Source organism: Benincasa hispida, chromosome 7 (assembly GCF_009727055.1).
Source record: "Benincasa hispida cultivar B227 chromosome 7, ASM972705v1, whole genome shotgun sequence".
Taxonomy (NCBI): Eukaryota; Viridiplantae; Streptophyta; class Magnoliopsida; order Cucurbitales; family Cucurbitaceae; genus Benincasa; species Benincasa hispida.
The window spans coordinates 43,766,284-43,793,467 of NC_052355.1; the positions used below are offsets into that span (position 1 = coordinate 43,766,284).

At 32.5% G+C, this 27,184-nt stretch overlaps 3 protein-coding genes and 1 long non-coding RNA gene across 5 annotated transcripts; 3 read left to right on the plus strand and 1 right to left on the minus strand.

Annotated features, from left to right (window-relative positions):
- Positions 1-3,215: 3,215 nt before the first annotated feature.
- LOC120082143 (heparanase-like protein 1) lies at positions 3,216-6,422 on the plus strand. Its single transcript, XM_039037386.1, has 9 exons — positions 3,216-3,434; positions 3,513-3,549; positions 3,620-3,803; positions 3,899-4,053; positions 4,795-5,028; positions 5,106-5,295; positions 5,412-5,537; positions 5,895-5,994; positions 6,067-6,422. The coding sequence occupies exons 1-9, from the start codon at positions 3,216-3,218 to the stop codon at positions 6,382-6,384; spliced, it is 1,563 nt and encodes a 520-aa protein (XP_038893314.1). The 3' UTR covers positions 6,385-6,422.
- A 3,715-nt stretch (positions 6,423-10,137) lies between these two features.
- LOC120082237 (actin cytoskeleton-regulatory complex protein PAN1-like) lies at positions 10,138-13,103 on the plus strand. 2 transcript variants are annotated; one of them, XM_039037513.1, is made up of 6 exons: positions 10,138-10,254; positions 10,350-10,441; positions 11,199-11,477; positions 11,984-12,263; positions 12,338-12,419; positions 12,511-13,103. In XM_039037513.1, exons 1-6 carry the CDS (start codon positions 10,229-10,231, stop codon positions 12,706-12,708), a joined length of 957 nt encoding a protein of 318 aa, XP_038893441.1. In that variant the 5' UTR covers positions 10,138-10,228; the 3' UTR covers positions 12,709-13,103. The 2 variants fall into 2 exon arrangements, with proteins under 2 accessions (XP_038893441.1, XP_038893442.1); XM_039037514.1 differs by lacking the exon at positions 10,138-10,254 and adding an exon at positions 10,564-10,604 and having other exon boundaries at positions 10,296-10,441.
- Positions 12,913-13,525, minus strand: LOC120082238 (nodulin-related protein 1-like). Its single transcript, XM_039037515.1, has one exon. It carries the CDS (start codon positions 13,449-13,451, stop codon positions 13,041-13,043), a length of 411 nt encoding a protein of 136 aa, XP_038893443.1. The 5' UTR covers positions 13,452-13,525; the 3' UTR covers positions 12,913-13,040.
- Positions 13,526-20,313: 6,788 nt separating this feature from the next.
- LOC120081875 lies at positions 20,314-21,262 on the plus strand. The gene is made up of 2 exons (XR_005482971.1): positions 20,314-20,812; positions 21,043-21,262. It is a non-coding gene; the product is annotated as an uncharacterized LOC120081875 (long non-coding RNA).
- The last annotated feature ends 5,922 nt before the right edge of the window (positions 21,263-27,184 follow it).

Consider the following 27,184-nt stretch of genomic DNA (forward strand, 5'->3'; position numbering starts at 1 on the left):
AGCTTTATAAATAAAAGCCATTGAGCAGAATTTCAGATCATCTAAGGTTTTTTTCCTGAGGCTCCCTACTTTAGGGCGGATCCTTGTGATCCAGACCTAAGCGTGAGAAGATAACTTGAGAGTTCTTCATCCCCTTCAATCATTCCGAGTGACGACCGGAGCCTTCGCCAGAGTTAGAGCTCGAGAGAGTCTACTCCATCACCCATCCATGGCACCACTGGCAGCCTTGACACACATCTACTGGAAGCAAGATATTGCTTTCAGCTGGCCCTCTATTTCTCTTCTTTCCTCATATTGTATTACATTTTGGCTTAAGGAATTAATACATTTTGTGATCATGCATTTCTATATTTTCCTTCGATTCCATCTCCATCTTCATTTACTTAGCATCCTTTACTTCATTGCATCACTAAGTGAGATTGCTAGAGTATCACATACTTAATCATGCGACATAGGAACATGAAGCATGTAGCAAACCACCGGGAGGTGTGCGTTGTGTGAGTGTTGTGAGAAAACCTTATTTGCTTAGTGTGAAGCTCTAGCAACGTTTGTCTATAAGAGGATGCAATGCTTATCTATGAGTAAAATCAACAACAACTAACTGCCCGAGAGGGTAAATGGTTGGTCGCATTATACAATGTAAACAAGTGTTCACTAGAAATAGGAAGAATCTTACGTCAACCAGATTTATGCGATTACCTTGTCTTATGAGTGCATCATTCATCATTTAGACATACTTAGGAAAGTAGTCTAAAAATCAAATCTAAGTCTCGGGAGAGCTGATTGGATCACATAAGCAAGAATGGGGAACTTAGAAATAAGCTCCGTTTGCTACTACACAGCGCATGCACCCTTTAACTAGGTTATGGTGGTATGCGGTCATATAGAGGCTTAGAAATAGGCTTCTCAACACTATCGTATATACATCGCATGCATCTACGCCAAGTGTGTATAGCATGATCGCATAACTTGCGTTTGTTGGGGTTGCCCTTGCGGTCAAGCTTAGTGTTGCAGTGAAGACATCCTCACTTTTTCATCTATTTTTCCGTACATTTACTACGCGTTAACAGTTTCCGTGTCTCTACCTCTCATTCATACTTCCACCGCTTAATCTGTTAGTTAGGAGTAGGAGTAGTGCATAGTTTATTACCCTCATCATTCTTTTATTTATTCATCGCATACCATTTAGCTACAAGTCCCTGAGTTCGACCTCGGATCACCCAAGAAACTTGCGTTCTCATTATACTTGGCGAGAGCGCAAGAAAACTTGTGATAGGAATGCATGGTCATTGCATATGAGTTCAACGCATACATTCTATTTCAACGCATGACCACCAATGCATAACTTAAGACATGCATCATATAAAATTGCGTTCACTAATTTACGTCACTAGTAGTCACTCGATAGTTAATAATATCTGAGCCGCGTGTCGTAGAATGACTAGAAAAATAATTTTTCATCTCTATTCCACTCATTTGTCATAAAACCGTATAACCACCCACTAAGGGTGGTTATTGAGAAAAAAGAATTTAATTATCATATAATTAATAAATTATAAATAAATACAATAACTAACTTATCATATTATATTTATAACCTAAAGTTTTAATATTTCATCATATACAATACATAAATCATAGTTCTTTTTCTCTTTTTTATGACATTTAATATAAATCATATTTATATTAAATTCAAATCTAATTCATAGAAATCATATTTGAATCATATTCAAATGTTATTTCCCCCAATCAAATGTATCAAATACATTATATCAATTATATCATACATAATCAAATTTCCTTTTGTTAATTTGAACATTTCAAGCTAACCCAAAAACTTATTCTCAACTAGAATCCATTGAGCTACCAAGGGGACCTTATGGACCTGTAGCTTGAAGCTCTAACGGTACGTGAATAACTGACTAAACTCTTTAATCACATTATCCACAATCTGTTAACTGTCGGACATTCCACTAAAAACCGACAGTTGCACTCTTCGCACTAATATATTTCTATGTCCATTGGATATAACCAATCAACAGTACGATGACCCTTCACAAATCGCTCGTAAGTACAACTGGACCAAATTACCGTTTTTCATCTGTAGTTACATCTGACTCCTTAAGTACCATTGATCCCTCTAATGAACAATAGATCGTAAGGAGTGAATTTCATCCTGTATAGCTGAGTTCCCAGCTCCCCAATCAGACGAATCCCCAAAATGGTAGGTTTGTTGAGTCGACGATCTGGCCACCCTCACCCATGCAAATCAAAAGACCGCCCTATGGTCATCCTAGTGAAATGAAAGTCTCAATTATGAACGGCGTTATATAATAAGGAAGAATATCATGAATCGAGGAGGAAGATCGGCGAGGAAGAAGATCGATGATGCTAAAATTGAAAAGAAAGAAACGTGATGCCTGAAATTAAAAAAAAAAAAAAAACAAAGATAATGCATGGCAAACGAAGGGTATTTTTGGTAATTTGAAGAAAAAAACCTGGAATCTTTTTTTTTAATATAAATTGTAAATAGTTTTTTTTCCTATTTATAAGAACTACCCTTTTTTTTAGCACCAATATTTATTTGTAACTTTGAAGTCGATTATTTTATGTTTAATAATAATTATCAAAGCACTTAATTATTTACTTTAATTTGGAAATTATTTAACTTGATTCTTTTTGTCATCCTTATTTAATTATAGTTAAAGTTATTTATTATTAACTCTCAAAGTAAACTTATTTTTAACTATAATAAATATAAGATTGTAGAAATATTTTTCATAAAAACAAATCAAATATAAAACATCATGAACATTCCTCAATGGAAGAAAATTGAAAGTTCAAAATCATCTTTCGTTAACTAAATTCATATCTCATCCGTCTATATATAAATGGACATTATAATTTCAGACTTAGAAATTTTGTTTTATGTGCAACGATTTAGCCTCTATATTAAAATTTTGCTATTTTTACTGACAAAAAGTCATTTAACAAAGAAATTCAAATATATCCTAGTCAATTCCATTTTTTTCCCTGAAAACATAAACGATATCAATTCAAAATATTAAATCGATCATTGCGTATCTGAAAATGTAACCAAAATTTGAAATCTGATCGAATAATTTCTGTTACAACAATAATCCAAGTTTAACCCTATTCCCTTTTCTATAAATACTCTCACCAGTCTAAAAGATTCTCTCATCATCATACTCATAATGGCAACAATGGCTTCCAAAGCTTTGCTCCTCCTTTTCATTTGCTTCTTATCATTTTCATCTTCCATTTTAGCAGAATTCGTTAAAGTTTCAGTGAAAGGAGTGACCACCATTGCTGAAACTGATAACGATTTCATTTGTGCTACTTTGGATTGGTGGCCTTCTAATAAATGCGATTATGGCCAATGCCCATGGCGAAAAGCTGGCATCCCCAATTTGGTATCTTTCTCTTCTTCTTCTTCATCTCATTGTTTCTGTAATTTACTGATCATGGAAGCTCTGTTTTTGCTTTAACAGGATCTTCAGAATGTTATCTTGTCCAAGGCAATCAAGGGTTAGTTTTTGTCTGTTTAAGATTTTCATTTTTTGGTTTTCATTTTTACTTATTTTGATTGAATTTTCAGAGTTCAATCCTTTGAGAATCCGAGTTGGTGGATCACTTCAAGATCAAATCATTTACAGAGTTGGAAGCTCAGTGAAGAAGTGTCCTCAAATGAAGAAACAGAGTGATGGTTTGTTTGGGTTTAGCAAAGGTTGTTTGACTATGGAAAGATGGGATGATCTTAGTGAGATATTCAACAAAACATCGTGAGTAATAAACTAAAACATCATTTAAAAGAAAAAATATGTCGTGTTCTTGTCGAATAAAAAACAGAGTAAGTCGATTTAATTTGTTGTTGCAGAGCTCGGATAACGTTTGGTTTGAATGCTCTGATGGGTAAAACACCAGCAAATGATGGAAGTATTAACTGGGTTGGTGATTGGGATCCTCGTAATGCTCGAGATTTCATTCGATACACTGCCTCTAAAGGATACAAAATCGATTCTTATGAACTGGGTATTGCCCAAAATTTTACCTTTTTTAATTTTGGCTTTTTAAATTAGAAAAATAATAGCTTTTTAAAATTATCTCTCCTCCCTAAAATTATATATATTTATTTAAAATAATTAAGAAAATTAGTTCAATAAACATATTCTTAAAACTCAAGTAATTTTTTATTATTGTTTTTTAAAAAATATTTTAAATAAATTTATGATATTTAAAAGGGTAATTGTTTTAAATTAAGTAAATTACTTAAATGACTTTTTAAACATATTTTTAAAACTCAAAAAAAAAAATTTATTATTATTATTATATGGTATTTTAAATTAAAGCTTCTCTAAAATTATTTTTAAAATTTTTTAATACTATATATTTATTTAAAATAATTAAGATAATTACCTAAAAAACCTTTTAAACATATTTTTTAAAACGCAAATAATTTATTAGTATTATTTTAAATAATTATGTAAAATTTCTAATTTTTTTAATTTTAAACTCATATATTTATTTAGAATAACTAAGACAATTACTTTAAACATATTCTTAAAACTAAAATAATTTATTATTATAATTCTAAATAATTATATAACATTTTAAGTAAGAGAAATAGCTTTTCAAAATTGTTTCTCATCACTAAAATCATTTTTCAAAATATTTTTTAATTCTAAATATCATATATTTAGTTAATATGAACGAATTTTTTTTTATTTACCCTTTAATTCTAATTAATATATAATTAAATTTACCGTAATGTAGGAAATGAGCTTTGTGCAAGCGGAGTGTCGGCAAGGGTTGAGCCAGATCAATATGGTAAAGATGTGAGTCTAATGAGAAAAGTAGTTGAAGAAGTTTATCCTGATCCCAACAACAGACCCAAAATTCTTGGACCAGCTGGTTTCTTTGACAAAGAATGGTTCACAACTTTCCTTCAAAACACTGCCCCAAATGTTGTGGATGGAGTCACTCACCATATTTACAATCTTGGAGCAGGTAAATAAATACAAATTTATAAATTGAAGAATAAATTTATTAACAAATATTACATAAAATTATTATGATATATGTAGGTGTTGATCCTACTCTTATAAATAAGGTTCAAGACCCTTATGTTTTGGACCAAATTGCTCAAACTTTTAAGGAAGCTATGGAAGTTTCACAGAGCTTTGGGCCATGGTCTAAGCCTTGGGTTGGTGAATCTGGTGGTGCTTATAACAGTGGTGGAAAAACTGTTTCTCATACTTTTGCCAATGGATTCTGGTTTAATTTCTAATTAACTCTTTAACTTTAGAGAAATTAATCATTCAAATTATTATGGAGTAATTAATTTAATTGTTTTTTATTTTTTTATTTTTTTATTTTTTTGATTGATTAAGGTATTTGGATCAATTGGGGATGACTGCCACATTTAATCATCAGGTTTATTGTAGACAAGCCTTGATTGGTGGAAATTATGCTTTACTTAATACCACTTCTTTTATCCCTAATCCTGATTATTATAGGTCAGTAATTCTATTTATTATTATTTTTTAAAAATGGATTCTCCTTTTGTTGAATTTTTTAAAATTATACCCTAAATCCATTCATATGTTTGTTAGTTAAATTAGGGTTTTAATAATGAGTTTGTTGGTTAAACCCCAAAATCCACTCCTTTAAATTTTGGCTTTCTTCAACAGCACTTTCAAATCTATTTTCCCAAATCCTTCCCTTAACCATTTTTCTTAAATCCTCCAATTTGTTTAAAAAATCTGAATATTATATCATAAATGTTTCAAAATTATAGAAATCTAATGAGAATTTCAAAAATGATAGAAATGATTGATTGATGCAGTAACTAAATTTTATTTGGATGGAAACAGTGCTCTGTTATGGCACAGATTAATGGGAAAGAAGGTCCTCTTAGCATCCCACGACAGCTCCCCATACCTTCGCGTTTATTCGCACTGCACCAAAAACAATGTAATTAGCTCAACATTTCTTTTATAATAAAAAAGAAAAGTTTTTATTAATATATTTTTTAATTGTTTTCAGGAAGGTGTTACAGTTGTTCTAATCAACATGTCAAATTCGACAACTTTTGATGTAAATATTGTGAACGACAGAAATGTTTATCCAAATTTCATAGGAAGCAAATTAAAGGCAAGAGAGGAGTATCATTTAACTCCCAAAGACGGCAATATTCAAAGCGATGTCATGCTTTTAAATGGAAGTCCTCTTCAACTTACTCCAACGTTGGACATTCCCGACATGTCGCCCAAGCTCGTTGATCCCACGTCCGCTGTGTCGGTTGCTCCTGATTCTTACGTCTTTGTCTCCATCAAAGACTTCAAAGCTTCTGCATGCGCATAGGTTTTAGATTTTGCATTTCAAGGTAGTTAGGTTAGGAGGGTTTTGATTTCTCTAGTTAGTTAATTATGTAGTTACTTTTTGTTTCTTTTTTTCTCTATTTTCTTTATTCAAATTTTGATTCATTATTCAAAGTATATGACCTTTGCTTCATAATCACTTCCCTTTTATCATATTCTTACCAAAATTATCAAAACAAAACTAAATTTCTAAAAACTAGTTTAAGTCTCATGGAGGGAACATATACAAATTATTTGGAAGATTAAATTAAAATTAAATTCAAACTCTAGTGAGGATATATACGAGAGACAAATGGAAATTATTTGGAGACAAATAAAAATTATATTAAAATTTTCTTCAAGAGACATAATTCATTAGAGAGAAATAGAAGTTATATAAAAAGACCGAATCAAAACTTACTTCAAACTTGGGTAGATATATATAAAAGTATTTTGATAGACCCAATATAGATTAAATTCAAACTTACAAAATTTTAAATCTCTCGTAGGCTGTATTTGACTCTTAGTTTGATGAAGTTACATCATATCTATGTATTTTTTCACCAATGGTAGGTCTTTTTCAGGAGTTTTGTTTTTAATAAAATTGATGTATAAATCAATTTAAAATAAGCTTTTTAGTTGTTCTTTTTTTTTTTTTTCCTCTGGATTTATGTATTTGTTTCATATTGGAATTAGGATATTCATTTGTTTAGGAATGAAATTAGTATTCTATATTTGGTTTGTATGGATGGATATAATGAAGGATAGATATAACGAAGGATGAATTATTTGTGTATTTTGATTTTGATTTTGTATATGAGATTCATTTGTTAATATTAAAGTTTAATCTTTCCTTTTTATGGATATAATATGCTTTAAGTTTTGAAATGGAATTACTAAGGATGTTTAATTAACTAAATTTCACACTTTTTACTAGTGTTAAATTTCACACTTTATTCATTTGGTTCAACTATGAATAAGGATTGGATTAAGTTTAGAGATAGATTTTCAAGAGAGTACATCAATGGGGTCGCACAATTCATGGAAGTGGCAAATTTTATGTATTTGTTGTACTTATTATTTATATAAATTGGTTGTACTAATAAATTATAGTTTGTGTAGGAAAAAATGGAAAAGAACAAGAAGAGTATAGAATGTTTCAATTTCAATCATTATTGTGAGTCGAAATCCTTTCTTCAAGTGCAAAATAAATTTGTACGGTATGATGCAAATTCAATATTGTTTTATTCATTTTCCATTGAATGTAAAGAATAAAATTTATTTATTGAATTACAGACGATGGACCTTCGAACAACTACGTACGTTAAGACAACTTTCAAGTCTTGATTAGTGGATTTAGGAACTTAATTTAGTTGTTTGTGACTAGTTATGGTAGCCACTTCAAATAGGAGCGTTTTAGTGGATTTAGGAACTTCATTTGTTTGCTTTGTAGTTATCCTGTAGTTATGGTAGTCACTTTAAATATGTGTGTTTTAGTATACTTGTTGCCACTTTGTGGTTTAAATGGCGTTTAAGTGGAACTAGGACACATTCAAAGCAGCGGCGAGGGGGTGGAGGGGGGGATGCTTTGTTCTTGGATTTATTTATAGAGATCCGAGAGTTGAGTTATATGCTTTTAGGACTATCGAATGACAGGTTTGGCCTGGAAAGAAATTTAGGTGGATTTAGGGGGGAGAGATTCACTTCGACGTTTTCTATGCATTTGTGCTACTTTGTGGTTTAAATGGCGTTTAGGTGGAACTAGGACACGTTCGTAGCTTGGGAGGGGAGGGGATGTATATATGTTGTAATTATGTTTTAGATTATCTTGAAGCCTAATTGTGGACTTAAAAGGAACAATTTCTTGGCTTATTTGGAGGGATCCGTTAGTTGTGGATATATATGTTGTAATTATTTTTTAGATTACCTAAAAGCTTAATTGTGTTCTTGGATTTATTTGTACGGATCCCAGAGTTGAGTTGTATGCTTTTAGAACTATCGAATGACGGGTTTAGCCTTGAAAGAAATTCAGGTGGATTTAGGGGGAAGAAATTCACTTCAATGCTTTCTATGCATTTGTTGCCACTTTTTAGTTTAAATGGCATTTAGGTGGAACTAAGACATGTTCGTAGCTTGGGAAGGAAGGGGATGTATATGTTGTAATTGTGTTTTAGATTATCTTGAAGCCTAATTGTGTACTTTAAAGAACAAGTTCTTGGCTTATTTGTAGGGATCCGATAGTTGTGGAGATTTAAAGGGTGTTTATCTATTTGTTTAAGTAGATTTACGACATGCTCGTAACATGGGAGAGAGTTCATGTCTTAATTATAACCATTTTAATCACTTTTTAGAGAGAAATGGTTGTTTGTGGTATTCATTTTTTAATGATGACAGGTTTGTAGCTTGAGAGAGGGTTTATTCCTCATAACCATTTTAATATTTTGTTTGTCTTTGTGTGATAGTTAAGATCTTTTTGTGCATTTTTCTTTGTTGATTTTAAGAAATTCTTAATAATATTTGTTTTTTCTATTTCAGGTTGTTCGTATAAATTCTTAAAGATAATTTTTTGGAGATTGCGAGAAGATTTTGTGAGATGATTACTTAGTTTGGTTTAGTATCTCATTTATTTTGGATTAAGGTACTTTGACTTAGAGAAGATTAAACTTTTTTTTGTATAGGAGATTGGTAAAAAGTTAGAAAAGCTCAAATTTAATTGTATGCACAATTTTTGTTCGTGGAATTTTATAGCATGTGTATCGAATATTAGTCTTATTTTTAAATATATAAGCTTACTTTTGTTATATTTATCCCAATTGATTTGTTTGAAGATTAATTTTTGTTTGTGCATAATTAGGTATTAATGAAATAAAAAAAATTGGTTATCTAATTTTTACAAAAAGTATATAAAATTATAAACAACTTATGCCGATGTAAATAAACATTGACAGAAATCTATCTATTGAACTGAAATTTTGTTGTTTAGGACTATGCTTTTCCCGACATAAATTGTATTTTGTTGGGAAAACACATATGTCGACGCAAACAATTGCGTTGCCAAAAATGGTATTTATACCGACGAAAATAGTTTTCGTCAAGAGGAACTTCTCTCAACATAGATACGACGACGATTATGCCGATGCAAAAAAAATGCGTTGGCATAACCTATCCCGACGTTTTTAATACTTTGTCTGACGTTTTTTTGCGTGGGGAAAGGTGAAAATTTTTGTAGTGTGTGTCTCTTATAACCCACGAAGCCCAAATGGGCATTCAACTAAGATCCAACTATAATGCTCCGCATTTAGAAGAGGTACATAAATGACGTTGTCATTGTTTTAAGGATTCATATTGGTTTGTGTGGATGGTCTTCACCTTTTGAACCAATTAAGACAAGTAAAGATGATGTTACCAAGTTAGAGAAAAATATTGGAGCCATCAAGTGTCGAGGCAATATATGATCTAAGATTAACGAACCTAAAGAGGTACCATCATGAAAGGGACGGAGAACGCTATGCTAATTAATAATTATGATAAACTTATGAAGAAAGATATCAGCTGCAAAATGCTTTGGAAGTTGGAAGAAAAGAAAGAATACTTTCCTTTAGTGTAAAAGCTGTTTCAAAGATTCAAATCCATGGAATGCATACAAAGCATATTTTAAACTTCACTTCTCTTCTATTCCTTAAATTTTTTTTAAGAAAAAAACAAAAACTATAAAGTTTTTGACTTATTAAAATTTTTCTTTTCAGTTGGCTTGGTCTTCAAATAAACATCCCCACCTCCTCCTCCTCTACGCCATCACCATAATTTCCAATTCCCTTGGAAACAAGAAATCCCATTCGAAAATTCCTATGGATAATTTGCTCAAACAAATGGGGTATTTAATGTTTCCTTTTACTTTGAACATAAATTTATACAAAAACAAATTCTTTCTTCTTTATATCTCTCTCTTTAATTAACCACTAATTTCAGGTCAAGTTATCCTGGTCCTGGACAAAACAGAGAAGGACAAGCCAATAGAAGAGACATATATTTGCCTCCACAAATATCTCAATCTTCTAGAGGTAATCAACAATTCTTTGTTCCAAATCTTTGTATATTTTAGTTTATGTCCTCTGTCCTTTGACACTTTGATCATTGTTTTTAAATGTTAGTTCAACACCATTTTGTTTTTGTACTTTTTAAGGTGGTTCTCTATGAATAACGTCATCTTTTAAGCCTCATTCGGTAATATTTTGATTTTTTGTCTTTAGTTTTTTAAAATTATGCTTCCAACCACCTCTAAATTTCTTGTTTTCTTATCTACTTTTAACTACCGTTTTCAAAAACTAAGCCAAATTTTGAGAAATTATAAATAAAATATATATATAGTTTTAAAAACTTTTTTTTTGGAATTTGGCTAAGAATTTAACTATTTCATTTAAAGAAATATGCAAATTATTCGAAGAAATTGAGAGGAAATAGATTTCTTTTTCAAAAATTAAAAATTAAAATTCCAAATGGCTGACAAATAGAGCCTTTAATTTTTAGAATGATGAGATCAAATCGAATGTAGTTTGTCTGGTTGAGAATAAGATATATACAAGTCTAAAGGAATTATTGTGACAAAATTAAATGTACAACTAAACTGACTAAATGTATGATCATTCAAGTTATTAGTACAAATGATCAAACGTGTAACTCAAATTTTAAGTAAAAACAAAACTCCTATCAACTTAATTCTTTCTTAGACAGTTAATATATTTTTAAGATTTATTAGAAGATGTAGCCAAAATATGACAATTAAGCGTTCATTTTGAGAAATGTTTATGGTACATGCAGAGAAAAAAACACTTGGGAACTGGTTAGGAAGGCAATTTTCACGTCAAATGAGTCGAGGGAATGAATTATCTAACGGCGGAATAGAATGTATAACCGCAGTAGCAGCGGCTGCCTTTGCAATTCATTCGATTGAAGAATCAGAAATCACAAGACCTAGAAGAAAGGTCGATTATCCTGAAACATCGTCATTTCCAAAGATAAAGATCTTCGAAGACGACAATCATACCTCCCCTCCACGATCGACATCGAAATCTGATAAGATTTTTCGAGCATTCACAAGTTAGTATTGTGTCAATTCCATAGATGATATACGTTTGATTAAATTATAAGTTTAATCTCTTGAATTTAATATTTCCATTTAACAGGTATTTGAACTTAATAAAAATATCTAATTAGTCACTAAATTTTGTATTTGATAGATTTCTTAATCTTAAAAATGCCAAATAGGTCTATAATTTTCTTTTTTATCTTATATATTCAACATTACTTAAAAATAATGAATATAATGAATATATTCAACATAAAATTGAATTTTATATCCAATAAAACATTAAACTAAAACAAGTATAATAAGTTTAAAAAAATTAAGAAATATGTTTGATACAAATTCTAAAGTTTAAAATGTTATTACATATTTTTAAAGTTAAAAAAATCTAATAAACATCAATTTTTTTTAAGACAATGAAGATTCAAAGTTAGAAGACCATAAATTTTATAATTCTCAAATGATATTATCATTTTTAGCAAATTTGGATATGAATGTATTGAATGAGATATTGTGGCAGATGCTAAGAAAGATCCTGAAGAACCCTCCGGTGAGAAACCGGCAGTGAACTCCGAACAACAGAAACAGAAACCAAAAGAAAACAGGATCGTTCCTTCTCCACCCGCCGTAAACGACGACTCCGGCGGCCGAAGAACAGAAATAGAGAAACCATTACCGATCCCTCGACCTCCAACGCCACCCATCTCTCGAAAACCACCAACTGCACCGATCCAAACCAGGCCTCAAGGAACCAAAGCAGATCTCTGGGAAATAACAGAGCTTGCTAAAATCCAAGAAAGGTACTTAACTTATATTGTTCGCGAAAAGTTATTCAATGTGACTGTTTGATTACAACCGTTAAAGAACATTTCAGATACCAGAAGGTAGACGAGACAATTTCTTACTGGGAAAGCAAGAAGAAAGAAAAAGCCATACGCAAATTTGAAGCATCACAGGTTCATCATCAGTTTATCTCTGTTTTATGTTTGTCAATCAATTCACATAGAATTTATTATTATTGATTGATTCTGTTTTGTAAATTTGAAGGTTGTGGGAACGAAGCGGAGTCAGAGGGAAAAGGGAAGGAAAAAGTTTGAGGAAGATATGGAGTTTATAAAGCAAATTGCTGGAGAAGCAAGAACCAAAGCCCATCGTAAGAAAAAGAATGAGATTCTTAAAGCTAATCAGAAAGCAGATATTATCAGAAAAACAGGGGACCTTCCTGTTTCTTGTTACTGCTGCTGAAGAACACTAATAATTCCGTTGATTGATTTGACTGCTTTTTTCTTTTCTTACCTTTTCTTTTTTTTTTTTTCTTTTTTTTGTGTTAACCGAATGAATGCTTTGTGAACAAAAATAATCTATAATTTAAGTTGTTTTCAGATGGGTTCTCTGTTTTACTCTGTTTTCATCATTATCAGTCTCTGATTTTGCTTCAAAACAAAAATCACATATCAAACATATATAATATTAACTAGTCTACACAAATTCATCATAGGTTTAGCAGAAAATGCAAACCCTTATTTACACAGAATTACAAAAACAACCACATAAAAAAACCCAGTTGCCAAAAAGTGTCATTTCTTCAAGAAACCTTCAGCCACTTTCAAATAATCCCCAAACCCAGATCCTCCCGCTTCCTTCTCGGCGGCTTTCTCCTCCTTCGGCGGCTCGGAGCCTGAACCATGAGGAGCAGAATGAGACTTTTCATACTGATTGAGATAGTCCTCAGCTTTGTCAACATACATACCAATTCCCTTGGTTTCATCCAATTTTCCGTAATCGGAAGCAGCTCCGAGAAGGTCTGCAGCAGCTCCGGCGACTTTGCCCTTGTCAACAGAGTCGCCTCCGCCACCAAAAGAGGATTTGGCGGCGTCAGCAACCAGCTTAGCGCTGGACACGAGATCGGAAGCCGATGTCTTGTGGTGGTCTGGGTTTTGGTCCTGTGGCTTGTCGGAGGAGCCGCCGAGTTTAGACAGGAAATCCATGAATGTTGTGAAAACGGATACAAAACTGACAGTTTGATTATCTGTTTATGGATGCTTGAAACTAATTATATAGATCGGAAAGTGGAAATTTTTTTTAAATGTTATTTTAATATTTATTGACAAAAATATGATTAAAAAAAAGAAATGACAAAATCAAGATAGTCTCTTGAAAGTCCTTTATCTTTACTTCAATATCATTATTATTCTATTTTTATCAATAGTTTAATCTTTAACCTTATTTTTAAAATTTGTTTCTTGAACCATTTTTTTTTATAAATTTATTTTCCAAATACCTTAATTTTATCATTATTTTTAAAATCTACATTGAGTGGATAAAGAAAGATATGAATAAATATTGAGAAAAAAGAAATGAGTGGTTTCAAATGGAGGGGAGTAGATAATATTGAATCCACCATTGGTGGAACAGGGAAGCTTTTAAAAATCTTCAGAGCCACGTGGGTGTTGTCGTTTTCATATTTAAATATCATAAATACTACAAACGACCATGTCGGCAAGCCCAGATCTCGGTGGGCCTGAGTTGCACCTGGCCATTTTCCGAAATGGGCCTTGGGTGTGAATTTGGGCCCAATGGCTCTCGTCATCAATTGTACGATAAAACATGTTAGATGCATGAACAAGATAATTTTTTTTAGTACAACAATTGAGGGTAGAGAGATTCGAACCATAGAACTCGTGATTTCTAGTATATTCAAATGTTAATTGAGTTATACTCCTTTCGGCCATGAACAAATATATAATTGTATATATCGAATAATATATAATATATTTACATTTTTCCATATATTACCAATATATTCAACATATATTTGAGATCCCAATAGAGAGATGACGATTTTTCAGCGAGGAATATAAAAGAAAATAAATGAAACATTAATTTGAAATTGTTTGACGAGATTTCCTGAGAAATTTAATTTGTGGGATTTGAACTTTGTATTCGTATTAATTTTAGTATACTGAGTACAATCTCTAATACATGATCCTTTTATGCTTTTCTCTCGCAAAGTAAACTCTAACGTTAAGTTTGTTGATCTTATTGGATGATTGATATTTGCGCTTGATGATCGTCTTGGAGGATCGGCCTTTGGGTTTATTAATCTTCTTGGAGCAACCTTTGGGCTTGTTGTTCAGATTGGATCGACCTGTGGCTTGTTGATCAACCATACTATACATTAAAGATGAAGTAGAGCCATCCACACCAAACTTGAAGATGAAGTGAACCGGCTTCTGATCTTGAACTTTGAAGATGAAACGTCACTTCAAGTGAGCGAAACCAACCATACCATACTTTGAAGATGAAACAGAGCCATCTGCACTGAACTTGAAGATAAAGTGAAATGGCTTCCGATCTTGAACTTTGAAGATGAAATGTCATTTCAAGTGAGCAAAACCAACCACATACTTTAAAAATGAAGCAGAGTCATCTGCACTGAACTTGAATATGAGTGAAGTGGCTTCCAATCTTGAACTTTGAAGATGAGATGTCGTTTCAAGTGAGTAAAGCCCCAACGTTGAAGATGAAGTGTCGAAATTTAGGCAATTGATGCCTTCAGCTTGAAGCAAGCGATACCCAACACTTGAAGCTTCTTTATTTAAGATAGCAATGACAAGATTGATTTTGTTTAGTGAGACCTTTTTTTGTATGCATCTTATTCGTGTAGTCTCGTGCAAAGCAGCGTGTTTCTTCAATTTACTGTATCCCCTCCTACTAGGGATGGACATCTTGAATTTGTTACTCTGTCCTAATTTGTTAAGATACCCCTATTAAAGATGAAAATCTTCAATTTAGAATTTTATTTTTCATTGAGGATGAACAATATCAATCTTATAATGTAACTATTAGGTGGTTGTGGCATTCCTAGTTTTTGTCATAATATTTTATGGACTAAATTTAAATTTCTTTAAGTTACCTATGTACCCTTGAAATAAGAGATCGAGTCATAACATAGTTTTTTTTTTTTTTTTTTTTTTTGTGGTCATTCACCTTTTAAGCTTATGCAGACAAGGAGCAACATGCAATTTATACTCTTAAGACAAGGAGTTATTACATTAGTTTCACCATGGTTTTGACCCTCTTCTTCATTTGTGGGATTTGTCAATATGATGTGACTTCACCGTTAAGGAACTTTTTGTACTAATGACAACAGACAACTTCCTCTTCATGCGTGAAGGGACAATACTGTGAATTTTATCGTCACTGCTTGCTTCATGAAATGGTTTTGCATTCAAAGTTTTCATCTTTGTTCGTGTTAATCGCTTGTCACTTTGAAACGATCAAAAGCAAATGGCGAAGTTCAATCTCTCTTTGATGTTGAAATACTTAGCCTTTTAAAAACTGAAGTTCAAGTGGAAGTAGACATTAAACATTGATTTTCTTCTTTCCCCGTGGTCATACCCAATCTTTGGAAGATTGAAGATTGAGTAGTTGAAGGTTGAAAATAAAAGTTCTTTGCTTGATTTCTTTTGAATCATTGGCTTCTTCGACATTGATATGATATGAACTTGTAAAGTTTATTTGATTGCAGCTATTTGTTTCTATTGCAGCATGATTTGATGGAGTTGTTTCATCAAAGTCTAGTTCAATTTTTCCTTCTTGAGCTAATCTTAACATTAGCTCTTTTAGAAGGAAGCATCTTTACACTTGATGACTGATGACTCGATGATATTTATAGTAGTTTGGATCATCGACTTTTTACATCTTTTTTGGTCATTTAGACTCAGAAAGTTGAATCAACTGTGCTTTCAGTAGTTGTTCTAACATGTCAGAAATGTTGAAATCAGGAAAATGATAGATTTTTTTCTTGTCTTTCTTATAAATTTAAACGATGTATTTCATATTCTTGACGCTTTTTAGGTTTCTTATTTTTTCATTGAGGGACGACTTAAGAGGAGTTGTATTGACAGCCATAGATTCTTCTAAAGTCGTCTCGCCATAATTTCCTTCATTCTTTATGTTAGGGACTAAGATGGTTTTATCTTTTCGATTAGCAATACTCAGTTCCATATCGTGGGCACGAGTAGCTAGCTCTTCAAAGGTACGAGGCTTTCTTCCTTGAAGAATGTAAAGAATTCTCTAGTGCATTCCTTGAATGCACATCTCAACAACAGATAGTTCGGTGAGACGGTCTTTGCAATCCAGACTCGTAGCTCTCCAACGATTAATGTAATCAATAACGAGTTCACCTTTTCGTTGCTTGTTATTGGTGAGCTCAAACATACTGACTATTCGCCTAGTGTTGAAGAAGCAATTTAGAAACTCTTTTTCGCATTGTTACCAACTGTCAATTGACTCATACTCCAAGTCAGTGTACCAGTTAAAAACATTTTCTTTCAATATTCGAACAAATTGTTTGACCAATAAGTCTCCTCGCATTCTAGAATTTTCACATGTTTCGATAAAATAAGCAACATGTTGCTTTGGATTGCCTTTCCCATCAAATTATTGAAATTTAGGTAACTGGTATCCTATTGGCATTGCTAAATTATCAATTCTTTTTTTATATGGTTTAGAATACAAAAGAGGATGGACCACCATATCGGGCCTTGATAGAGTTTGTGATCATATCTTTCAATAGTTGCACTAATAACGAAGCAATTGAAGTTAATTGTTGTTGTTGGTTTTCTTGCAAGATTGTCTTTACTTTATCATTATCCTTGACAGCAGGTGTTTGACTTGATTTAACAGCATCACGACTTTCATTGTGATTCTGTAGAGATGCGATTTCATAATCTCTCTCTTCGATTGCCTTCATTAGTTGGCTCACCTTTTTTTCTAGTTTAACCATTCTTTCTTCATCTGTAACCACACCTGTCATCATTACTAACATTAGTTTGGGTTCCGAAGCTTCTTTTCCTGATTGTTTAGAAGATGAAGTGACTTCACTAGATAATGGATTCTCTTTGGTGACAATTCTACCATTTGTTGATTTTGACAGTTGCTCCCAGATATTTTTCGCGACCTCAAAGGGTGGCAGCTCTTCAAATCGTTGAATTTTCTTGGAATGACTTCGAGTAATTATTCTTGTGTAAACATTGCTTGAAGTTTTGGAATGTTTTTTTTAGAAGTCATGACTTCTTTTTGTTATAGAGAAAGAGATGAAAGGGAGAGATGGTCCCACCAGTTATGCCAAACTGTTCGACGAGATTTTCTGATAAATTTAATTCATGGAATTTGAACTTTTTATTCGTATTAAATTTAATTATAGTGTGTACAATCTCTAATACATAATTCTTTGATGCATTCTCTCGAAAAGTAAAGTCTAATGTTAAGCTTGTTGATCCTCTTGGATGATCGGCCTTTGAGCTTGATGATCGTCTTGGAGGATCGACCTTTGGGCTTGTTGATCTTCTTGGAGTAATCTTTAGACTTGTTGATTAGTTTAGATCGGCTTGTGGCTTGTTGATTAGCTTAGATTGATCTCTGGCTTTTTTATCGGCTTGTGAGCTTTTCCTTGAGTTTGAGGAGATTGAATATTTAGCTTGAAGTTGTGAAGATACGCTTAATTTGTTGAAGTCTTCGGATCTTTGAAGCTCCTAATAGTCATTATCTTTAGTTCTTAAGAACTTGAGTGCTAGTCTTTGGAACTTGAAAGGCTTTAGTTTTCGGCACTTGACAGCTTAAGAGCTTTTATTTTTAAGACTTTGGAGCTTGGGAGCTTGGGAGCTTGAAGAGCTTCGGTGTTTAATTCTTTAGATCTTGAAAGTTTCGGTCTTTGGAGCTTGAGAACTTAAGAGCTTGAAGAGCTTCAGTATTCAATTCTTTAGATCTTGAGAGCTTTGGTCTTTGAAGTTTGAGAACTTGGGAGCTTCAGTTTTCAAATTTTAAAAACTTTGGCCTTCAGATCTTGAGAACTTCGGTTTTCAATTCTTCAGAACTTCGATCGTCAAAGCTTCTTATCCTCAGAGCTGCCAATCCCCTCAAATGAAGAAGTAAGACCTCGATTTACAAGGGTTCTTCGTGGGCTTTACATGGGCTTGCGTCTATTTGATTTTGGGCTTGGACTAAAAGTGGGCTTGGATCTAGTCTTTTCTTTGGCCCAAATTTCTATCCTAGGCTTGAATTGGCTTGGGCCTTAGCAAATTTAATTACCTGACCCAATCCATTTATAATTTTCATATTGGGCTTGAGCTTCAATTGTGATGATGTGGCAAATTTTAATTGGCCGAAATTTATCATTCAACAGAAATATCTTTTATTAAATTAATATCATTTTAAATTAATAAATAACAAACAAAAAAGACAGAGTAAATGTGGTTAAAAAAGAATTAATTTTTTTAAAAAATTATTGATAAGAGATACCATAATTAATGATATTTCAAAAAATAAAATCCTTATATAATCAATAGTAAATCTATAAATGGTATGTTTTTTTATTTTAAAATATTCAAAATTAAAAGACAGGGGATAATTTCAAAATGTCAAAAGTGTCCTAAAATATTGTTAAATCAAAATGTCAACAAAATCTATAACTAGATTTTAACAACATTTTGGGTTCAGTTATCAACTCATTTGGGTTGGGTTGGGTTCAAATAAATGAAATTTTGGTGGGTTGGGTTGATTCATGAATTCACCTAAAATAACCCGTACCAACCCGAACTTATTATTAACTTTATAATGTATATTTTTTATTTATGGTACAATCATATATACATATATTTATTTAAGTTTTATCATTTTTTTTAGATAATTTATTCTCCAGCAACTCCTAAAAACAGTTTTTAGCACTTTGAAAAGAAAATATTCATTATATAAATTGAAATTGAGTTGTTAATCTTAATTCAATATATGAAAATAATTAAATCAAATTTTTACATATTAACAACTTACTTTCTTTTAGAACAAAAATAACCTGATCAACCCAACCCAACCCCAACCCAAATGTTTCATGGTTGGGTTGGGTTGAGTTCATCTTTTAATAAGTGTTATTTGGTGGAAGAAATTAACAACCTGAACAATTAGGTTGGATCCAAAAAAGTTCTTCAATCTAATCCAATCCAACCCACGAACACCCCTAGTTAACAAGTTCATTAGACATAGTCAATCATCTTCTAAAATTAATAAATTTATTTTTAAATTACCGAACTTTCAAATTTGAGTTTAATGGTAATTAGAAGGGAAAAAAAAGCGTCTGATGGACCCAATATTATCAACATTTTTTACGAAAACAACAAATTATAAGACACATCAAATTTTGTATATGACAAAAATTTGTCTAATTGGTCAATTTTTGTCTTACAATCATGAAACGTCACGAAAAAAATGTGGAATAAGCTAAAGATTTAGGCACAAAATATATAGATTTATGGAGAATTTTTAAAAATAGAAAAATAAGAAAATTTATTTAGACAAAATAGCAAAGTTTTAGTATTTTTTTAGAAGTCGATAGAAGTGTATCAGTATCTATCAGTGATAAACGCTGATAGTAGTCTATCACTGATAGACGTTGATAGAAGTATATCGGTATCTATCGATTTATATGTTATTTCTGTAAATAGTTTGACATTTTTTCTATCTGTGAAAATTTTACTAGATTTATTGAGACTTGTTAAATAACCCTATTTTTAAAACTTAGAAATTTATAGACACGAACTCCTCAAATGTGGAGATGATGAAGATATTCGAAAGGTATCAAACTCATTTTAAAAGGTTAAGACCAAAATAAAACAAACTAATTAACATCAAAGGAGGGTATTCTTGAAAATAAAGGAATGTTGGAGGGCATTTAAGAAAATCCTCCAAAATGTGGATATGATGACAACATTTGGAATGTTGAAAGAATGAGGACATTGTTGGAAAATAATTATGAGGTTTAGTTTAAAAAGAGGATGAGAAGAAGGGAATGGAATGTGTGTTATATGAGTTTACGTAACAGATAGTAACCCCAGAGGAGTGAACCAGAGAACACAAATGGATTTGGAGTTTGCCCAATTGATTTTATTTTGGGATTAATTCAAAATATCTTTTGTGTTCTCAGGTCACCCCTTTGGGGACTCTCTTGTGTTATTTTCTTTCATCCTTCTGCTTTGCTTTTTCCTTTTCTAATTCTTCGTGTTTTGTTTTGCATCTTATTTTATTCTCTTTTAAATTGCGATATTCGATTCCATAAGTGTTATAATTTTCAATTTTAATAATATTGTCTTATGTTTTTAACAGAATAAGAGAAATGAACTATCATGGATTATCTAGTGGTAATGGAAACATCAAAAGAAGGTCAAAAGGCTAAAGAGTCATGGGTTTAATCCATGATGGTCACTTACCTAGGTGTTAAGATCCTACAGATTTCGATGACAACTAAATGTTGTAAGATCATGTGGGTTTTCCCGTAAAATTAGTCGAAATGCATGTAAGTTGACTTGAATACTCACGGATATATAAAAATAAATAAATAAGAGAAATATGAGATGTGACGTTTTATCTTATGATACTATTTCAACCATTAAAAAGTGAGCATAACTCAAGTGTAATTGATATATACTCTACCTCTAAAATCAAAGATAAGTTTATAATTTTTCACTAATAAACTACTTTAATGGTTAATTTTATAAAATTTTTATTTTTATTTTTTTTTGACAGCCTAATTTATGATGACATCTCAAAAGTATTCACAAAGAAATATGGGAATTGGGGAAAGCTGTGACAGAGCAATTGAAGAGCTACCATTTTGATTTTAGCTTTCTACATGAGCTGCGCCTCTTTATTTTTGTTTAATTTTTTTTTATATATCAAATATTAATTTCTGACATACAATTTGACATATCTTTTTTTTTAATAATATTATATAAGTGTTCCCTTCTAAAATTAAATAGTCTATTTAAAAACGTTCACTGTTCCAACTAAAAACTAAAATAAATCAAATCAAATACTAGAATTATGTAAACTTCATCTTCACACGTATTGAAAAATATACTTACGTATCTGATTTGTAAATTTATTTTCTTATATGTTTTGTAATTAGTTTCCATTTAAGTTTTTTTTTTTATGATGTAATTTGATTTTAGGCTGTATATAATGAATTAATTAAAAATGAAAAAGTAAGGAAAGAGGTTTATTTGGCATGGTATCAGAGTATACTAATTAACCTAAAAATAAAAAATGAAAAATCTGCCATAGAAACTTCGCCGGCCACCTACTGAGTTTGCTATTACGCCGATTGAGTTTGTATGTTTTTTCTTTTTGCCACGGAATTGCCAAGACGTGCCATACTCGAACAGAAAAACAAAAAACTAAAACTAAAAAACTAAAAAACAAAGGGTACAACTGGTCTGCTGTGATGTTTTGTGATTTTGTGCATTTAATCCATGCTTAAGGGTGTTCAAAACATCTGATAATCCAAATAATCCGGACTACCCAACTCAAATTATAAGGGTTGGATCGAGTCAATTTTGTTCTTGAATTGGATTGAGCTGAAATTTTTCTATTTTAGTTGCATTAGATTGGGTCTCCGGTTGGCTAAAAAAATCCGGGTTGTCTCAATCCAACCCATTGTTGTTTAAAGTTTTACTATTTTTGTTTTTAAAATTGTTATGATATTTGTCTTTTGTTTAAAGTTCGTAATAAATATTATATTTAATATTTAACATTTGAATTTTATGAGAGTTTAGTTATTAGTAATGTAAAATATTATATTTAATATTTAACATTTGAATTTTATGAGAGTTTAGTTATTAGTAATGTATTGTAGATAAATTTACATATTTTTAAATTAATAAGAAAAAAACTAAGTTATAACCCGCAATTCAACCCAATCTAAATTTTAAGTGTTGGGTTGAAGAATGTATCTAGATTGTTTGAATTGTCAATCCAACTAAATCGAATTTTGAAATGGATCTAAAAAAATATATATATATATTCTCAATCCAACACCATTCATGTACGCTTACATGGAAGATTGATTTTATTGTTGTGAGATTTTGGCCAACTACCAGTTTTTTCAAATTGATGGTTGGGGAGCTTGTTTTTGTTTCACGTTTCCCAAATTTTTGGTTTGGTACAGATTTGCTTGGAGAGAATCACTCTTGCTTTGAATCGAATAGAATGCAAATAATGGATAAATTTAACTCTTCCTTTTCTTGGATAATTAATACGTGAGCATCTCATCATGCGACAGAAAATTTGAATTCTTTGACTCAAACATACACAATTATTTCATGTAAGCTTGCCAAATGAAAAAAAAAAAAAAAAAAACACTATTAATTGATGATGCCAGTGGTTTCATGCTTGAACATATTTTATTTGTACCGACCTTACAATGCAATTTAATATCGGTGTCACAATTAATTTAATCGTTTTGTTTGGCTTACACCTTCTTTATGTGCTATACAGGATCAACATTCTAGAAACTTGGTTGGCACCGGTTGTTGGGTTTTATGCCCTAAAATTCGTAGATAATAAATGTTATAAATTGACCGTCATCAATAAAGAGTTATGAATGTTAATTCAATAAATGTTATTGCTCGTATTGTTGTCTATTTTGTCTTAATAATCCTAAATCTAATAAACTAACATCCAAAGTTGTTTTATGAGTATTGAACTGTATGTGGAGACATACAAGGGTCTATAGTGTAGGGATAAGATTAGGTACCTTATCCTAGTGATACTATGGATACGGTCCACTTTGTATTTGATACAAACGTAATGATCCGACGCATTCGTGTAGGTGACACGTGAATGGGGATATCATATGTAACGAGTTTGCATAAGACTGGACCGTGAAATAGTAACCACTAGATGTAACACCGTTGACTAGTTAGGTTTCTATTTCATGAGGATGACCTAGGTGACTTAGTCTTAATCCTAATTATATTATGAACTCCTATTCACGAGAGATTGTCCTTTTATTTGTATGGGTGGGGGTGGTTAGATCACCGACCTAATATGCCTACCATTTTGGGGACAAGACTGAGCGAGGAGCTAAAAACATAATAATACAATATGGAATTCACTCTTTCCCATCTTAAGGGTAAGTAGATGAGTGTTCCCTTAGATGATGTCTCTAGGACTTCAACAAAAGACCTTACCCTCTCATTAGCCTGAGAGGGATTTTTGTTTATTGGTTGGACTGTTAATTAGAGGACCATTGATACTTAAGAAGTCAGAGGTAACCCAAGGGTAAAATGAACCCAATTGGATTTATGAACACTCCTAAAGGACTAACTTGTTTGTATTGGTCCAAATCCGTGGACACAGAAATATATCTGTAGTGAGAAGAGTGAATAAATAAATTAGCATTGATTAATTTGGTCAATGAGTTTAGCCAATTAATCTCATATCGTTGGAGCTTCTGATCTACAAGTCCACCAGGTCCCCTCGTTAACTCACTTAAGGATCCTTAAGAGGGAAATTTTGAATTGTTCAAATTAATTTGAGGAAATTATATATTAATATGATTAATATATAATTAATTGTGGATATAATCTGTAATTAAATTGAAAAATAATAGTTGAGTAAGATTCAAAATAATTAATTCTTGTCAATTAGATTAAAAAAAATTAATTAATAGAGAGGTTTTGCACATATACATGTGATGTATATGATAATTAAATATATACATTAAATTGGGTTTAATGTATAAATAGTTATTTAATTGTGTTGCAAATTAAAATTAAATAAGTGTTATTTAATTGAGCTAATTAATTAAATATGTATTATGTAATTAATTATAAAAAATGAAAATATTAGGAAAATGGTTTGGCCCTTTGATGACGAGAAATTAGATGTCAAATTATTCAACAACTAAAATCCCTTGGACGCGGTATGCGATGAATGTTCTTAAGGTATACGTTGATAGTCATGAGTCGATGGTCATGTGTTGGAATGAATATGCGTTTACAAATGTGTGTGATGACTATGCGTCCTGTCACAAGTTTTCTTGCATTCACGCCAAGTATAACGCGAACGCAAGTTTCTCGGGTGATCCGAGGTCGAACACTGGGACTTGTAGCAAAATGAATGCGGTAATATGCATGCAGCGATTTAAATAAAAGAATGTTGGAGGGGGGTTGCTACGTTAACTCTACTCCTACTCCTAGCTAACAGACAACGCAATGAGAATATGCATGAGAGGTAGAGACACGACAACTCTTGACATGAAACAAATGAATGAGAAAGATAGATAAAATGCGGAGATGTTTTCATTGCAATACTTAAGAGTGACCGCAAAGGCAACCTTAGTCAACGCAAGCCATGCAATCATGCTACACACACGTGAACCTAACTCTAGGACGTATGCGGTGGATTTGCGATAACGCCGAGAAGCCAATGTCTGCCTAGACCTCCATAACCTACTCACTAGCTCTCGCCGCATGAGCATGCTAGCCACATACCACCTTATCTTACTTCCTGGATGCATGCAATATTCTATCTGTAGGGCATATAAACTGTGTGATAGCAAACTGAGTTTATCTCTAAGTTCCCCGTTCTTGTCTATGTGTTCCAATCCGCTCTCTCAAGTCTTAGATTTGGGTTTTAGACTACTCTCTCAAATATGCCTAAATGATGAATGATGCGCTCATAGGACAAGGTAACCGCATGAACTTGGTTGACCTAAGATTATTCCGATCTCTAGTGAACAATGCATACATTGCTTAATGCGACCAACTACTTACCCTCCTGGGCAGTTGGTTGTTGCTGACTTTACTCATAGACAAGCATTGCGTTAGCCTATAGACAGGCGTTGTCGCAGCTTCACACTAAGAAAATAAGGTTACTCACACACTAACGCAACGCACACCTCTCAGTGGGTTGCTACATGCTTCATATCCCTAATCCACATGACTAAGTATGCGATATCCAAGCAATCTCACTAAGTGTTGGAATGAAAGTAAAGATGCTAAGCAAAAAAGATGGAGATGGAGTCGAAGGAGACAGAGAAATGTATTAAAAACAAATTGTATTAATTCCTTAATCACAAAATGTCATACAATATAATATAAGAAAAGAAAGGAAAATGAAATGACCGGCTGGACGCAAAGACTTGCTTCCAGCGGATGTGCGTTAAGGCTGTCGGTGATACCATGGATGGGCGGTAGATCTGACTCTCCCGAGATCTAGCTCCGGTCGAAGGCTTCGGTCGTCACTCGGAATGGATGAAGGAGGTGAAGAACTCTCAAGCGTCTTCTCATGCATTTTGTCTGGATTGTAGGGAAAACCCTGGGTTGTAGGGGTAATCCCTAGACAAGTTGGAATTCTGCTCAACGGCTTCTATTTATAGAGCTTGGATCGCTGACAACATTAATGGACTGTTCTAATTCTGACATTCGGCGCGTTAGTCCTTTTCTGAACCTCTGCCGCTAATGGCATGGTAGGTGAAATGTCAACATCAGCTTTTGATTTTCTCAAGATAGATGCATTGACGTGTTCATTCCATCAACCTTGCGTTGATCCTATTAGTATGCATTATCGCGTAGCCGCAATCATTCAGTGACCGCATTCGCTTAATACCGCAACTCTACACGATGACCGCAATCGCTTGACGAGTGCAACTCCCATGTGATGGATGCATACGACTGATTACCGCAACATCCATGCGTTTATCGACGCGTTCGCCTTTGCGATGGAGAGTTTCTTCGCATGCGGTCATCTATGCGGTGGTCCGATTTCCGCGTTTGCGCCCACTTTCTGTATTAGCTACAAAAATAGAACATTGAACGCATAATAACGCATAATAACAGGTTAGCTGAGATTCATCATGTTGATCGACCCAAGCTCACTTTCTCGTGAATCCCTAGCATAATTGTCGCATATTCTGCCTAACAACCTTCATAATTCTAAGTAAAAGGCCTAAGATGACATGAATTTCTGCATGTCATCACCCTTCTTTATATAAACATCTCCCTATGGCTCTTTGATATACACACATTCTCACCAAAGAGAAAGACTGACAATACACAACACCCTAGTGTTATTGTACAGGATTTTCTCTAAAAGAATCTTCTCTATTATCCAAAACCTTTTTTCTCCTCTCTCTCTCCCAATAATTAGATACCACCTATCCCTCTATTGGAATCCCAGAGAATAACGAGATTACTCTTGTGGTAGTGTTCGGGATTGTTAAAGAAATTGTTCGTGATTAAGATCGTTGGAAATTCGTTTGTTGGAACTTGGAGAGGATTGTTTGTGGCACTTGGGAGTCTACAAAGGTAAGAATCATTCTTATCTTTTCCCTAATGCATGCTAATTTACATATTTATATATTCTGTTTTGTATAATGATTTTGTTTAATGTAAAATCAATTTGTGGGATGCAAGGCATTCTGAAAAAACACTTCCGTTGCGGGATTCTATCCCCCATCACCAGTGAAGGGAAGGATGGACTATATTATTTTCGGGGAACTCCTACCGTGCATACAGTAAATGCTCCAGAAATATCTAAATTTGAGCTCTGACATAGGAGATTGGGTCATCCTTTAGACAGAGTGGTAAATTTAATTCATGTCGTTCATTCTAGCTCCGTGAAAAAGAAATTGAATAATGCATGTGTCACATGTCACGTGTCCTCAAGCTAAACAAACTCGAGATAGTTTTCCGATTAATGATAGCAAAGTTAGTCATATATTTGAACTTATTCACTGTGATTTTCAATACACCATCTTCTTGTAGTGTTCATTAACTATTGTAGATGATTTTTCAAGAGTTGTTTAGGTTATTTTTAAGAAATAAAATTGAAGTTTATATGGTTGAACTTCAGTTTGAGACATCTGTTAAAATAGTAAGGAGTG